Source organism: Notechis scutatus, chromosome 3, assembly GCF_049901735.1.
Source record: "Notechis scutatus isolate UNSWTSFEM ecotype Mainland chromosome 3, rNotScu1.2, whole genome shotgun sequence".
Taxonomy (NCBI): Eukaryota; Metazoa; Chordata; class Lepidosauria; order Squamata; family Elapidae; genus Notechis; species Notechis scutatus.
Window position 1 is genome coordinate 95,317,536 of NC_142011.1, and position 16,703 is coordinate 95,334,238.

A 16,703-nucleotide genomic window follows, 5' to 3' on the forward strand; every position below is an offset into this window, starting at 1 on the left:
AATTCAATCTTTAGACACAATACAACTTCACTGACAACAATTAGAGGATTGTCCTATTTTAAAACTTCTGAAGCATTATACAATTGTGAAAGTATTTGGAGCACAGACCTAATTCTTTTTATGCAAATGCTATCATTTTTATGCAAATGCTATCATACAGAACCCTATTGAAATTTTAAAAATGGATCATATGCAGTGAATTGTTTTAGTTGCAAAATATATATTAAAAGATATTATCATGTAATTTTGATGTTACTTTTCTTTATTTTACTGTTCCTTAATAATTGCCATTTATTCATTTATTTTTATATTTGTATACTGCCCAATACCATTGATGCTGGGCCTCAGATCTTCATTGGAGAAAACCCTAAATCCCCTTTGCACATCAAAACACATCACTCTCAATTTAAAAATAATAAATATAATGAAAACCATTTTTAAATGTTAACAAACTTCATCTGCAATATTTTTCTTCAAATCAAAAGTTACCTTTGTATTGCAAATATTCAATACACCTAAGTAATAGAAGGCATTAAGTTTAATAAGCAAATGATAGGTACAACAATATGCACATAAATAAACACCTATACATAACTTTACCCCCAGTCACAGCACAATTCCCTGTGGAAATGTGAATCTCTTATCATCTCTGCTGCTAAATTATCACAAACTCTCAATTATAAATCCATTGTGAAATACTACTTTCAACACGAGAGAGAGAGAGAGAGAGAGAGAGAGAGAGAGAGAGAGAGAGAGAGAGAGAGAGAGCAAAGCATGATAAGTAATTTCAGGTCAGGCAATTTTAGCTGACATTCCTAATGCTTACCTGGCAGGATACATTCTGGAGCAGGTGACCACCCCTTTTTGGTGCAAGTAATTATTGATCGTTGGTTTGCAGGAGAATATCCCTTATCACAAACAAATGTAACGTTGTTACCTTCTAATATGTAGTAAGGGTAATTGATGCGACCATGATCAAAACGTATAGATGGATCACATATTTCTAAAAGCAAAAAAGAGCAACTTAGTTCCATCATTGATGGTTCTTGGAAGGCAATTTATACTACAAATGATATCTAGTTCACAGAGAAGACAAGGTGTGAAGAGAAGCTGATGAGGAAGAATCCTATTTTTCTGTTTATATTTTATCAAAGACTAACCTTTTACCTCTATCATTTAAGGTTTGCAAACTGTGGGCTCCAAAACAACCTTTAGGGTCCCTTGAGAAGAGACATCAGTGGAAGCATCACCCTAGCAGGCAGAGCAACCCGAGAACAGGCTGAACTCTCTATAGGATGCTACTTCTTCAAGGTTAAAGCAAGGTCAGGATAGCATCTCCCTGGCCTGTTCTGTTTATACTTGGCAACATCTACTGCAAAGGGAAACAGTTACTTACTGAAACACTTTGGTTCTGGGACATAGCGGGAATTGATGCATGTAGCCCTTTGCCATGTTTGCTGGTTCGCAGGCACAAAACCATGATCACAATGAAAGTCAATTGTTTGTCCCTCCCGTATTGGAAATGGTTGTAATATTCCAAATAGTCAGTCATTCTTCCATTTTCTATACGGACATAATCACAGCCCTTTGCTGAAAAAAGGGATAAAAAAAAGTAAGGCACCCCCAAAATTCAGAATATTCTCAGTTCAATTTCTTTGCTTTAGTCTGTGCTAGCATCAGAGATGAACTTATTAAATGTTGTTGGGATTTCTGCCCTGGATCTAAAGAAAGAACAGAGAGTGACAATGAGCGAAGGGGGAATAAAAGGCCTTTATTTCTTCTGCTTACAATCTGTGGTAGCTGTGAGAGAATGGAGAGATGTTGATTTGACATCTTCGATCTTATACTGTAAAATCAGACTAAACGTCTTCCTATCCTCTTTTTATCACTGCACAGTGACTTATTCAAGTATTTTGATTCTTACTGTTATTGTTATTATTATATTTCCATCCTGTCTTTTCATAAATGAGTCAAGGCAGCAAACATAGCTATACTTCTAGCTTCTGTTTTCTCTATCACAACCATCCTGTGAGGTGAATTGGGTTGAGAGAGTGACTGGCTCCATATTGCCCGGTGGCTTTTGTATCTAAGATGTTACTACAACTCAAAGTGACCTGGTTTCAAGATTGGCACCTTCACGATGATAAAAGAACTGGCTCTAGAGTATATATTTAATGAAAGTATTAAGTGAGAAATAAGAAAGAAGTAAGTTTTTAAAGCTTTTTCTAAAATAAAACCTTCCTGGAGACACAGGTAAAGTAACAATTCTTTCCTTGCAGGCGAGCTGCAATACTTCCAATACTTCATCCCAATGTGCAGGATTTTATGTGCTTTCCTGCATAAATGGCTTCTCCTCAGTAATCTTGGTCCTAGCATCACTAAGATTTCTAAAATTAAACCTCTAAGCTTCTCCCTACCCAATCTGTCTCTCGTGATTAGCTGTTTTATGTTCTCCTGCACTCTAGTTTAAACGTGTACCTCTTTGTTTTTGAAATGTTTTGCCACTGCTAACTAGTGACTAGTAGTGGTGAATATTTATAGTAGAATGGTATATAGGCAGCAAATCCCTTCCTAAGAACACATTCAGTTGATGCCTACAGGCACTGCTTTTGATGAAACTTGTACAAGTGTGGTTTTCATCTCTTCCAGAGGGATTAGGTTTTTGATATATTCAAACACTTCATTCATACAGCAACCTTTTGATTGGTCTGCTGAATCCCACAATACTAAATGATCAAGAGTTCTGATAATATTCATCACCAAGGAACTTTTAACAAGGTTTGTATCAATAGCAAGCTGAGGACAACTTATATTGCTTTGGATCTAAAAGAAAATGCTTTCCTCAGATAATATTTTAAGTAATGACTCTTTCCAGTAAAATAAAATAGTTTGACATCAAGAAAATTTGTGGAGCTTTTTCTCTAAGCCTTTTCTCCTTTCTTCTCTTTCCAGTTCTAAGCTTAAGATCAGGGGTAGGACTATACTTGGTTGGACCGGTTCTATAGAACCAGTTGTTACAATTCTGCACAGTTTGGAGAACTGGCAAATCATGCTACTGGCTGGCCCCTCCCCTCCCACTCACTCCTTACCTGGCATGCGTGCCATCCAACTTGCCTGCGTTGTGCCTTTGCCTAATTTTTGGTAAGTTGCTATTTTTCCTTTTTTTCCTCCTGACCATCAGCTGTTCTGACTATCAACTGTGCTGGGAGATTTAGATTAGGTAGAAATCAGGAAATCGTTGGATTTCTTGCTTTCTAGCTAATTTAAAAGCTAGCTAATTTAAAAGCAGAGCTGAACCTTCCTTAGGATTGAAGCTTCTATTTTTCAGTGCAGACTCAGGTAGAAGATTGCCAAAAGGTAGATCTCTGAGTGAATCTGTGATTCTGCGAGCAATTCAATCTGCCTGCCTGCTTTGCCTGATTTTGGGTAAAAGGTGCTCTTTTTAAAAAAATAAAAAAATTCAATATTTATATAAATATTTACAATATTTACATACAAGCCACACCCAGCCAGTCATGTGACCATCAAGCCATGCCCAGTCAGCAAGCCACACCCAGTCAGCCATGTGACCACCAAGCCACACCCACAAATTAGGCCACACCCACGGAACCGGTTGTTAAGAAATTTGAATACCACCCCTGCTTAAGATCCTGAAACATGTTCCCTTCAGGTACAAGGATATCATTAGATAAGTAAAGTGGTGCTATGTCACATTGTTACTAAAGATTGAATGGCAGATTGCAGCCTATGAAATACAATTCACAATCCAGTAAATATGATTTTGGTTGCATATTGCATTTCCCTGCCCACTCACTTCCTATTGGGCAGGGGAAAGAGTTAGGTGTTTTAAGACAAAAAGTGGCACTTGGGTGCAGTTTGGGAGAACTTCCAACTTCCCAGTAGCCTCTCAAAAAAAAAAACCTCCAGGAACCTTGAAACAGAAGATGATTTGATTCAGATTTATACTGAAAGAGGTAGAATGTCTAGCCAGGAATGTATTTGAATTTAGAGGTCCATTTTCTGGATGATGCTGAATTGTTTCAAAGTCACTGTAGAAGTTGGGGGACACAATGTTTAAGTCCATCTTTATGAACACTTCAGGCAGCTTCACAAGATACAATTTTAATAAGTATTTTATGTTCTCTGATGAGAATGTAAAATCTCACTAGTATCTTTGAGGAGATTTTCAACAGAGAGAATTGCAGAATTTCTGGTTTCTCCAGAGATTGATCTTTCCTCTAGAGTTTTTTTTCCCCTACCAAAATTTTCAAGTTATTTGAGGGACCTCTCATAGTACACCGTAGTGGCTATAACTATAGGCTAGTACTAGAGAGATTTACTTTTTTTCACGAAACAATTTGGTAAGCTTGATTCAATAACTAGATATTGAAGCAGGATAGAAATTTAAGCAGAACCAAAAAATATCCCACCCAAAAAACTTCAGAGTATCTTTCTCTGAAAATTCTATTCAGAGAATGATATTGCCATAATATGAGAGGTCATATCACATTGTGATTTAGAATCCTTTGTTTTGAGAAAACTTGCAAATTCCTTTGATTTATAGATTTTGTGTTCAGTGGTAGTTATGCAAGAAATGTGTAGCATTTTTGGAAGGTTCTGCTGGAGCTTAATTACTAGGCCACCTTCTGGCTTATTTATTTTTCTTTGATTGTTTTGTCTTGCCTCTTTAAGGATTTTTTTTTAATGTTCAATTTTATATAAATCTATATTGGCATCTGAATTGCAAAGAATATCCAGATCCCTGTTTAATTTCCCAATTATCACTTTTGGGTAAGTCAGTATTGACTGTGTTTGGACAACACAGATTTCAAGAGTGTTTAAGTAGTTTGTGGTTTATAATATTGCTAGAGAGTAAAAAAAATTAGCCAAATATACAGTGGAGGATAGAGTAGGAAAACTTACATAAGAAATTAAGAATGACTACCACAACAGCAACTACTTTAAGGACAGGAAAGAAGACACAATCGAATCCCATCTTGACAACAGCATCACCTTCAGGACAGAGGTCTATGCTGAGCACAGAAAAATCAGGAAATATATCCAATATGCAGAAGATACAATCAACTCCACTGGAGATACAGGAGACAATGACTAAAATGCAGGAATCTATAACTCAAAATCACGTAGATATGAAAGGTGACATACATAAACTAGACAGCAAAATAGGTGAAATACAACAAACAATTGAGAGAAATTAACAAAAAATAAAGGTGATAGAAAGTAGAACAGAACAAACAGAGAAGAAATTGGAAGTGGTAGATTGGAAATTAATAACAATAAATAAAGATGTGGAAGACTCCATTATAAATTTAGAAATGGAGCGAGTGGCCTTTTATCTGCACTTCTAAAACGTCACTGAAAACAAAGAAGAGAACCTGAGGAAGATTATGGCTGAAATGATAGCAGTAACTATGAAAAGGGAATCCCAAGAACTCCAAAAGAAAATTAATGAAATTTATTAGGTCCACACAAACTAAGCCAGGAGACATAAGGTTCTGAGGGAAATACATATTAGATTTACCAAGAAGACAATAAGGGATGAAGTTTATAACGCGACGAGAGATGAACCAATGGTGTATAATGGCAAAGAAATATAGACGTTGAAGCAAATTCTAAGGCGTGTAAGGGAACAAAGGAAAGATTATCGATTCTTAACCTCGTGATTGATAAAACACAATATACCATTTAGATGGTTAATCCCGGAAGGTTTGCTTATTACCTGGCAAGAGAAGAAAATAAAAATAGATAGTCTAGGGAAGACACAGGACTTCTATGATGAATTGATGATAGTAGAGGAAGAGATCGGTAGTAAGGAGGAGTCAGAAAGCAGAAGCCAGAAGGAACAACAGTCAGAGGAAAATACTGGAACAAGAAGAAAGAAATAAAGAAGGAAGAGATCAGGGCAAAGGAGAAAGAATCAGAACAAGGATACAGAGGGAAAACAGAACAAACAGATGACCAAAACAACCCTACAGGCAATAGGATGGAAGATGAGATTAAATTAATATCCATAATCATCAATGGACTAAATTCCCCAATAAAAAGGAGGCAAACTTTCACAAATCTTTAGAAACAAAAGGCAGATATAATATAGCTCCAAGAAACTCATAGTAAAAAACAAAAACTATCTAGAACAAACAAAAATAGGTGAAATTATTTGTTTCATTGGCAGACCAGGAAAAAAAAAGGGATCGCAGTATACAATAAAGAAAAAATAAAAGCAACACAAATTTATGCTGACAACAGTGGAAGATTATTAATGATAGAATTTAAAATTCAACAAAAACATTTTTACTAGTAACAATCTATGCCCCAAATGAAAATCAAAAAGAATTCTATGGTAAAGTTCATGAAAAAATAATAGAATCAGGACAGGAAAATATTTGTTTGGTAGGGGATTTTAATGCAGTGATGAACCTTGATAGGGATTATAAAAGTAGCAAAAAAAAATATGAGGAAAATATTACCAAAAACGTTTTTTGATATGGTCCATGAGTTAAATTCAAGAGTTAGTTGGAGGGAATTAAATGGGGAAGAAATCAGATATACATTTTATTCATACCCACACCAATCGCTGTCTAGAATAGGTATGATTTGGATGATCCCCTCCAGCTAATTTGGAAAGGTTACAATAAAAAAAACAGAAGATGGAGATTAGATACACAGATTTTAAAAGAAAAACAATATACACAACTTGTTAAAAAAGAAATGGAACCCCCTCTTAAGAGAAAATAACAACAAAGAAACCACCCTACAAAATTTATGGGACACTGCTAAAGCCTACACAAGAGGAGTAAAAATAGCTTACATAGCCAAAAGAAATAAAGAAAAAAGGAAAAAACAAAAAAGAATTACAAGAAGAATTAAAAAGAATAGAAAAAGCCCTACAGGAGAAACCACAAAATGATAAAAATAAAAAAGAAAGAGATTTGATTAAACACAAACTAAATTAACTAAATCAGGAAGAATATGCAAAAAAAATGAAATCAATTAGGCAGAATTTTTTTGAACAAGCAAACAAGCCAGGAAGATGGCTGGTTTACAAATTAAGGAAGGAAAGGGAAAAGAAATTAATACAAATATTACAAGATGATAAAGGGAATCCCCAAAGCCAAACTGAGGGAGGGGAGAAGGATTATACAAAACTAGTACAAAAAATTATATAGTAAGAATAAAATAGATGGGGGGAAGATGGAAGAGTATCTAAAAGAGAAAAACTTGCCATTAATGTCAGAAGAGAATAGAAAATTATTAAATAAAGAAATAACACAGATAGAAATGAAAAGAGACATTGATAAACAAAAAAATAACAAGATACTAGGATCAGATGGGATCCCAGGGAATTTTGATAAGATCATGTATGAAACTATGGAACCATTGATGTTAGAGGTATATAACGAAGCTTTATTAGAAGCTAAATTACCCAAATCGTGGGCAGAATCGTATATAACTTTGATACTGAAAGAAGGTACCATTCTCAAATTCAAAATTACAGGCCAATCTCCCTGCTAGATGCTGATTATAAAATATTGATGACAATAATGGCAGATAGAATGAAAACAATTTTGAATAAAATAATACATGTAGATCAAACGGCTTCCTCCCTAAAAGACAAATTAGAAATAATATTAAGACAGTAATGGATAACAGAGCAAATAACAGAGATGAAATTTGGACCAAAATTGAAAAAGATGGTAGCAGAAATCTATTCTAGTCAGAAAGCAAGCATAATGATTAATTGTGATTTTACCAAAAGACTCAATATAGTGAAAGGGATGAGACATGGATGTCCAATGTCACCCTTGATCTTTATACTCGCAATAGAAATCTTGTTAACTCAAATTAGGAAGAACGAGGAAATTATAGGAACTAAAATAAAGAAGAAAGAATACAAAATACAAGCATTTGCGGACAATATGGTATTCTTCATAGAAAATCCAAATGAGAGTGGGAAAATCCTATTAAAAGAAATAGAAGAATCTGGCATGGTAGCAGGACTCAAGTGCAACAAAAATATAACTAAAATGTTAGTCAAAAACTTGACAGACCATCAAAAGAGAGGACTAGAAAAGGAAATAGAACTACAAACTATGAATAAGATTAAATATTTAGGTATTTGGTTGATATCAAGATGCTTGTCATTAAAAGAGGATAATTATGATAAATTAATTAGTCAAATGAAAAAAGATTTAGAAATATGGGGTAAATTACAGCTATCCCTTGTAGGAAAGATTGCAGCAATAAAAATGAACCTATTACCAAGGTGGCTGCATCTATTTCAGAGGGTTCCCATAAAATTAAATAATTTTGGGGGGGGCAGAATTAAATAGGGTGGTGACTACATTTATATGGGAAGGGAAAAAACCCTCATAAGGTTAAAATTATTGCAAGAGAATAGATATTGAGGTGCAGCAGCACTAATTTGGATCTAAGAAATAAGAGGCTATTAATTTGGATCTAAGAAATAAGAGGCTATTAACTCTTGAAGGACATGATCTACAAATTGGTTGGCATGCTGTTATGTGGCAGAAGAGAAATAAGACAAGTTCACATTTCCTTAATCATTGAATAAGAAGGGCACTATTAGAGATCTGGAATAGAATCAGGAAAAAACATTACATTCTATGGAAGCTATGATCTACCCAAATACTTTGGATATAAATAAAATGATTAGATATAACCAATTATTAGATGATCAAGGGATCCTGAAGACAAACCAAAAATTAAAAGAAGAAGGGATAGCAATAGATTATCTACAGATTATCTACAGCTGCAAACAAAATACAAAAAATTATATAGAAATTTTTTTCATAGATAGAATGCCACAACAATTAGATAAAATATTATTAGGACCAGAGGAAACATTTATAACTAAAATGTATAATTATCTTTTAAAATTCGACAGAGAAGAGGAGGCGGTGAAACCAACAATGATTACCTGGATGAAAAAATTTGGATACAGTATACAACTAGAAGATTGGGAAAGATTATGGATCAAAAATTATAAATTATCATTGGCAGCCTCATATAAAGAAAATTTGTACAAAATGTTTATTGTTGGCATCTGGCACCGGCGAGATTGACTAAAATTTATCCAAATTTAAATCCAGAATGTTGGAAATGTAAAAAGAAATGCGGTACATTCTTTCACACATGGTGGACCTGCCCAAAAGTGAAGGAATTCTGGAATAAGATAAAGATCTGGTTACAGGAAATAACATGCCTAAAGATAGTACCCAAACCTGAAACATTCCGACTAGGGATAACTAAAGGTGAATATACAAAAGATATCAAATGCTTAATGATGCATACATTAACAGCGGCTAGGATATTATATGCTCAAAATTGGAAATTAGATAGTACCCCCACAGATGACATGATTATAAAAAAAAGTAATGGATTGCGCAGAAATGAATAAATTCACAATGGAATTGCAGGAGAGGGAAGAAAAAGAATACTATATGGCCTGGGAAAAATGGTATATCTGGTTAGACAACAGAAAGAAAATATAATGCAAAAGTAGAAGTGTTAAAGTGTAATTGTAATTGTATATATATGTATGTACAGGAGAATGGAATAACATGGCACAAACAACTGCAAAAAAATGTATCTAGAATTTGTTTTTAAAGGTGAACATGTAATAAAATTTATTTTTTTAAAAAAGTAGGTCTGCTCAGGTGCTAGCAAATTTCCCTGCATGTGTTCCTATAGGCTCATCTACATTTTCTGTTTCTCTTGGAGCAAAGAGGCCTCCCCTAAGAGTTCATTGAGACTATCAATACACAGTATTGTTCCCAATCTGCCTCTGTCCCATTGCAAGAATCAGCTCTGCCTGTCATTTCTCATTCTGTATCAAAATGGTATTTACTAATTTCTTCTAGTACCCCAAGTGCTATGCAGTCTATCTGTGACGCTTCACTAGATAAGGAACCGTCACTTTTCCCTTGGTACTATTAGCTATCTTTTTATTTTTATTTATTTTATTTTGTTTGTCAATCGCTTACAAGATAATAGGTATAAGTATAAACATGAGTAAGAATACAGGAAATAGGTACAAATAAATGGGGACAATAGGACAGGGACGGGAGGCACGATGGTGCACTTATGTACGCCCCTTACAGACCTCAGCCATTTCAATTTGGGCCATCTAACCAATTTTAGAAGAATTTTTTTTCTGTAAAGCTAAGCTACACTTTGTTTTGTCAAGCTTAGACCTGGCATCAGGCTGCTTATGTACCTGAAAAGGGCAGTTTCATGAATACCTGATCCATTGACTTCTGTATTTCCCAGGATCATCCTATCATTGAAAAGTGTAAGAATTTCACCGGTGTGTTAGCAGGTAATGTAGCAGTTACTTTTACCTCTCTGGCCCTCCTTATCATCTTATAGAGGAATATCCCTAGTTTTCTACTGCATTGTTGTTTTGCACACTCCACAGCATACTTCAAAGTACACTTGCCACTTTGTGATAGCATTCCCTTACAAACTGGAATGAAAGAGACCTGAGCATTTCTTCTAGACCAGGGGAAGATAAATAGATAAATAGATAACAGATAATCAGAGTTGGAATATTTGAGGGGCTGCCACAGAAAGAACGGGGTCATCTAGTCCAACCCTGTGCCCAAGCAGGAGACACTACACTATTTCTGACAGATGGCAGTCCAATCTCTTCTTGAAAGTGTCAAGTGATGGCACTCCAACAATTTCTGAGGGCAAGCTGTACCATTGGTTGATTGTTCTCACTGTCAGAAAGTTTCTCCTTATTTCCTGATTAAGTCTCTCCTTGTTCAGTTCCCATCCATTATTCCTTGTCTGGCCTACAGGTGCTTTAGAAAATAGCTTGACCCCTTCCTCTCTGTGGCAGCCCATCAAATATTGGAAGACCTCCATCATGTTTCCCCTGGTCCTTCTCTTCACTAGACTAGCCAAGCCCAGTTCCTGTAACTGTTCTTCATATGCCTTTGTCTCCAGTCCCCTAATTATCCTGGTTGCTCTTCTCTGCACTTTTTCTAGAGTATCAACATCTTTTTTATAATGTGGTGACCAAAACTGAATGTAGTACTCTAAGTGTGGTCTTACTAAGACTTTATAGAGTGGTATTAGTACCTCACTTGATCTCGATTGTATCCCTCTGTTAATGCAATTTAGGATTGCATTAGCTTTTTTGGCTGCTGCTTCACACTGCTGGCTCATATTTAGCTGGTTGTCCGCTAAGACTCCAAGATCTCTCTCACAGTTACTGCTATTGAGCCTGGTTTCACCCAGTCTATATGTGTAATTTTGGTTTTTCTTGCCCAAGTGTAGGACTTCACTTTTCTCTACATTGAATCTCATTTTGTTAAATATGGCCCAGTATTCTAATGTGTCGAGATCCATCTGGATCTTGAGCCTATCTTCTTGGGTGTTAGCTATTCCTGCCAGCTTAGTATCATCTGCAAATTTGGTAGGTTCCCTTCTATTCCCTCATCTATGTTGTTAATGAAGATATTGAAGAGTACTGGGCCTAAGACGGAACCTTGTGGCACCCCATTGCTTGCTTCCCTCCATGTAGACTTAGACCCATTAAGGACTACTCGTTGAGTATGGTTTGTCAGCCAGTTGCAAATCTATCTGATGGTGGTGCTATCTATCCCACTTTTTTCTAGCTTACCAAAAAGTAGGTTGTGGTCTACTTTGTCGAATGTTTTGCTGAAATCTAAGTATATCATGTCCACAGTATTTTGCTGGTCTACTAATTTAGTCACTATGTTGAAGAATGAAATAAGATTGGTTGGCATGATCTGTTTTTAACAGATCTGTGCTGACTGCTAGTTATTACTTTACTTGTTTCTAGAGGTTGGCAGATCTGTTTTTTTATTATCTTTTCCAGTATCTTCCCGGGTATTGATGTTAGGCTGATTAGTCTGTAGTTTCCTGGGTCTGTTTTTTTCCCCTTTTTTGAAGATGGGAACCACATCAGCTCTTTTCCAGTCCTCTGGTAGTTCCCCGGTGCTCCAGAATTTTTGAAAGATACGGTGCAGTGGTTCTGAGATGACCTCTGCCAGCTCCTTTAAAATGCAAGCTTTCAAACTTTCAAACACGTGTCATAATAGCATCATCACATGACATATCGGGACTTTTTCCCCCTTTGCTAAACCGGGCAGGGATGGGGCTAGCATGTGATGCATCTGGTCCATGGGCCACAAGTTTGACACCCCTGTTCTAAACTAAGACTGATAAATCTTTGTTCCAAAGTAGCACCATTGGTAGATTGCTAGGCAGGAAAATGGCCAGAAGCTTCAACAATCACCCTTCGTCCTTCCAGAGTTTGTCAAATAGGTTATTTTTGGATGGATATTAATTAATCAGACCCCTGAAGATTCAGTTCAATCCTTACAGTCTCAGATGGCTAATGAATTACTGGTTAGTGATAGCATGGAGCAAGTTTTCTATACTGTAGCGTTTTTCTATCTGTATCTTGTTTTTCCTTATTTTTATGATTATTAGAAAAGACTTTAGGATTGTTTTTAATGAAAAAATTACAGAAACATACTGTAACTGATAACTATAATAAACTATTCTCCTACCATCATAATTATCTCACCTCCTCTAGCATAATTATAATAATATTATTCATAAATAATGAAGCAATTTCTGCACTAGAAAGAAACTTTATAGAAAAAGTTACTTACGTTTACAGACTGGAGGAGGATTCCAATCACTTGCAGTGCATTTGGAAATCTTTCCTTGGCCTTCAAGGACAAAGCCTTCATTACATGTTGTCTCAATTACATCATTGTATGCATATTGAGCTCGTCTAGGTCGAAACTGGCCATTCCTCACTTCTGGAGGGGAACACTGAATTTCTATGGAGGAATATGAATAAAAATAGGTGGTCAATCTTTAACATCATCGAACAAGAAGATTTATCTATCCCAAATCCTCGGGAAGTTCTTAAAAGATGAAGAAAGATTAGTTGATTTTTTATCTACTAATTTTCATCATCTTTTTCATCAAAAGTCATCAAATGACTTTTTATCATTTATCGACCAGTTATTTACCTAGCCATTTATCAACCATTGATCTCCATTTATCAATGATTGATAAATGGCTAGGTAAATAACTGGGGATTGTTACTGTAATTATTACAGTAATAACTTGGGATTATTACTGACCACATTGGGGGACCCTGCCCTAAACTGCTGCTCTGTTCTCACTTTGCTGCTTAGCTTAATGTGATTTTACAATACTCAGGGGAAAAAGAGAGTGAAATTCGTGCCCAAATGTAAGAACCACCAATACTAAAGTCATAAGGTGATTTCAATCTGAAACAAAGATAGCCAACTGATTTGTGGATCAAGGATATGCCCTTTGCACATATCTTCAAAATAGATTGAGTTGTCCCCTTGTGAAACTATCACCCAAATTTTCCCTAAAAGAAACAATTACTTTTTCTACATTTTGTGCATTAAACACAAACAGTCTTGATGAATTATGTTCCTCTCTCCAAGAAATCCTACATGAAACATTCATTCCTATTTGGCCCCACATTTATTGCCAAGCCATATTATTTATGATAGATTGCAGACAGAAGTAAATGTTTGCCTCAAATGATTTTCAGAAGAATAAGGTCCTTCTTTGAAGAAAGACATTTCTAAGTCTTATCAATTGAAATTAAAGGAAGTATAATATGCCATTTAGCTCCACAAGTTCCAGGAAACCATGATCCCTGAGTTTTTAATTAATCAGGGATTATTAAAATGTTGAAATTATATACTTAGTGGCTCTATTTAAATTATCCCTTTAAAACTAATTATAGCTAGTTTAGGAAATCAATTCAGCGTAAATAATCCATACATTTAGAGGAAAATTGAGACAATATTTTCTTTTACTTGTTAAGAAAAGGAAGGATGAGTCTTCTAAGACAATACTTGCTATTCTAGTTTTCTGTATGTCTCATAAAAACAAAATCAAACAAAAACATACAAAGACTTCTTTCCCAACTTTACCACAAGGTTTTTAACCAGATTAGATTGATTAGAGCTGCAATTCTAGGCATGCATAGCAAGAAGAATAAAATGTGTATAAGATTTCAAAACAACCATGATCATTAGAAACATACAAACCTTTACATTGAAGCACTGTATCCCATCCATTCTCAGTACATAAGGCATCTGGTCTGTCAAAATGTGTGTATCCTTCATTACAGGAGAATCGTACTCTCTGATCTTTCTTATAAATTAACTTCTGAGATAATACGTTTCCATTTTCAATATAGTCTACCGTACAAATTATTTCTACCATAAAATACAAACAAATTTTTTTCCATTAATATCCTCTTTATTCACTTGAATAAAAAAAAATGCTGTATTACTATAAAGATTAAAGAAGAAAGAGATATTTTTGTAATTTTAATTTCATTTTTCATCCTAATAGGATCCTTGGGAAGTTCTTAATAGATAAAGAAAGATTAGTTGATTGCAAAATGAGTTTTTATCATTTATCAACCAGTTATTTACCTAGCTATTTATCAACCATTGATCTTGGGGATTATTACTGACCACATTGGGGGACCCTGACCTAAACTGCTGCTCTGTTCTCACTTTGCTGCTTAGCTTAATGTGATTTTACAATACTCGAGGGGAAAAGAGAATGAAATTAGGGCCCAAATTTAAGAACCACCAATACTGAAGTCATAAGATGATTTCAGTCTGAAACAAAGATAGCCAACTGCGTTTCAATTCTTCCCCGCAAGGGGAGCGGCCAGAAATGAACAAAGCACCTGTAGGGACTCATTGCATACTTGCCGAATGTATGAACTGGATACAGGACTACATAATAGCTACACCAAACTTCGCTTGCAAAAATTAATTTATTACAGCCCTTAGCAGGTATTATCATAAAGCAGGATAATCTTTCCCTTTTTTAAACCTTTTCGCTTGTCTATTACTTATTGCTTCATATAGATGCTGGTATTTTATAATGGGAGGCACCCACAAACCACCAAACTATCAGGGCTGCCATCCACATAATTGAACGTTCCCTTGATATTGCCGCAAAGAGACAGCAAGGTTTGGTCTCTCCACCGCATTGCAAAACCATGCCCATTTGTCTGCACTAATCTGACTATAAACAGCAGATGGCTTGTGCAACAAAAACTCCTCAATACATATGGCTCATTTTACTCCATAGACCAATTCCCTACCTACCATCATTATCAGCTGCTTAACAATTGCAGCACAAACAAGATACAGTTTAAAATTAAAAGAAAAACGAACAGATCTGCAGTGCAATGGTCTGTTCCATGTGTAAGGGGAGTGAAGCTCCTAATAAGGGCACACCGGCCTAGTTCATCCATGCCCACAAGGGACCTAGATTCTGCCAATACATCCCAGACTGGCATGCCCTTATGGCAAAGGGTCCAAAAAGACAGTTTCCATTGGCTGGGACCTTTGATAGAGACAAATTACACGATCTGTATTTGCAGCGATAGGCCGCCAACAATTCTCTTAAGCCCGGCAATTGGTTGGCATTCTTTATATGATATGCTGAAATGGAAAAATCCCACCATGATCACCATCTCTGCTCTTTTAAAAACACCAAGAAGAATTTTAAAAAATCCGTTACTGAACTTAAACAAGCTATGTCTGTAATTCGTAAAGACACGGTGGCCGACGCTGTGAAACATTCTCAAGAGCTTCCAGTTAAACTTTGCCCCTTGGCAAATTTGGGAAACATCGCAGAACTTTTTCCAGAAGCCAAACCGTATCTGTTGCTTGACTTCCCTAATCTTCCTTCTTCCCACCCCCACCCCCACGTCCCTTCACAAAATCCTTCTCCCCTTGCTCCTCCTACACTTTCTCTTTCCCTGCCTCCTCGTTCCTCTTCTTTACCCTCTTCTCCCCGAAGATGTGGGTCCTCCCCCTTTGTCTTCTCCTCCCATGTCTTCTGATGTGGTGGCCCTGGTGTCTGAAATTAAAAAGAAGTCATTTTTGCAGGTAGATAGGCTCCTGGTAAGCCTTTGCAGTCTGCAGCAAGCTGAGGTAACTCACCTCCAGAATATCATGGGACTAGAATCAGGGACTGAATTGCTATCCCAAATTTTTAGTGAGGACTCCTCCTCTCCAGGCACCCCTACTATTCCTCTTTCCTCCAATGTGGCTTCTATACTTTCCAACCTCACTTCTCGCGGCTGCATTGCAGGTCGCACACGCAGTGTAGTGCCTCTTTCCTTCACCCATCACAGCGCTCAGTTTACCTTTCCTTCCCGAGCTAAGACCTGGCTCTTTCCGAGGCAGCATCTGGGCAATTTCTGCTTTGAACTATGCCTGGCTCTACCAAAACTATTGATGGTGTTGCAGTACCTAAGGTGGTGCAGGTCCATGTTCCCTAGACCCAATCAGAAATTAGATCTATGGCTGCTTCCTTCCCTAAACCACGTGAAGAGCCTCTAAAGTTTAGGGAGAAACTAGAGACAATTATTGATGCCTACAACCCTACATGTTCTGATGTTAACCAATTAATGCGTGCTGTCTTCCCAAAGGATGTTTGGGACATATTAAGAGCAAAGACTACATGGCCTGGGCAAGGTCCCACTACAGCTGAATTAAATAATCTGTGAAACAAAGACTGTTATTAAACAGTACTGAGGTTTGTCCTCTGAAAATAGACTGGGGCAAAGTTAAAAGCAAATGGATAAAGAA

The 16,703-nt window shown here is 36.2% G+C and overlaps 1 protein-coding gene across 1 annotated transcript in view; it reads right to left on the reverse strand.

Moving 5' to 3' along the window:
* Positions 1-16,703, reverse strand: part of LOC113431980 (complement factor H-like) — a 63,788-nt gene that overhangs the window by 36,734 nt on the left and 10,351 nt on the right. The window contains 5 exon segments of the mRNA XM_087960815.1: positions 827-1,003; positions 1,397-1,525; positions 1,528-1,590; positions 12,693-12,866; positions 14,127-14,297. Of these exon segments, the coding sequence (XP_087816941.1) occupies positions 827-1,003; positions 1,397-1,525; positions 1,528-1,590; positions 12,693-12,866; positions 14,127-14,297 (714 nt within the window).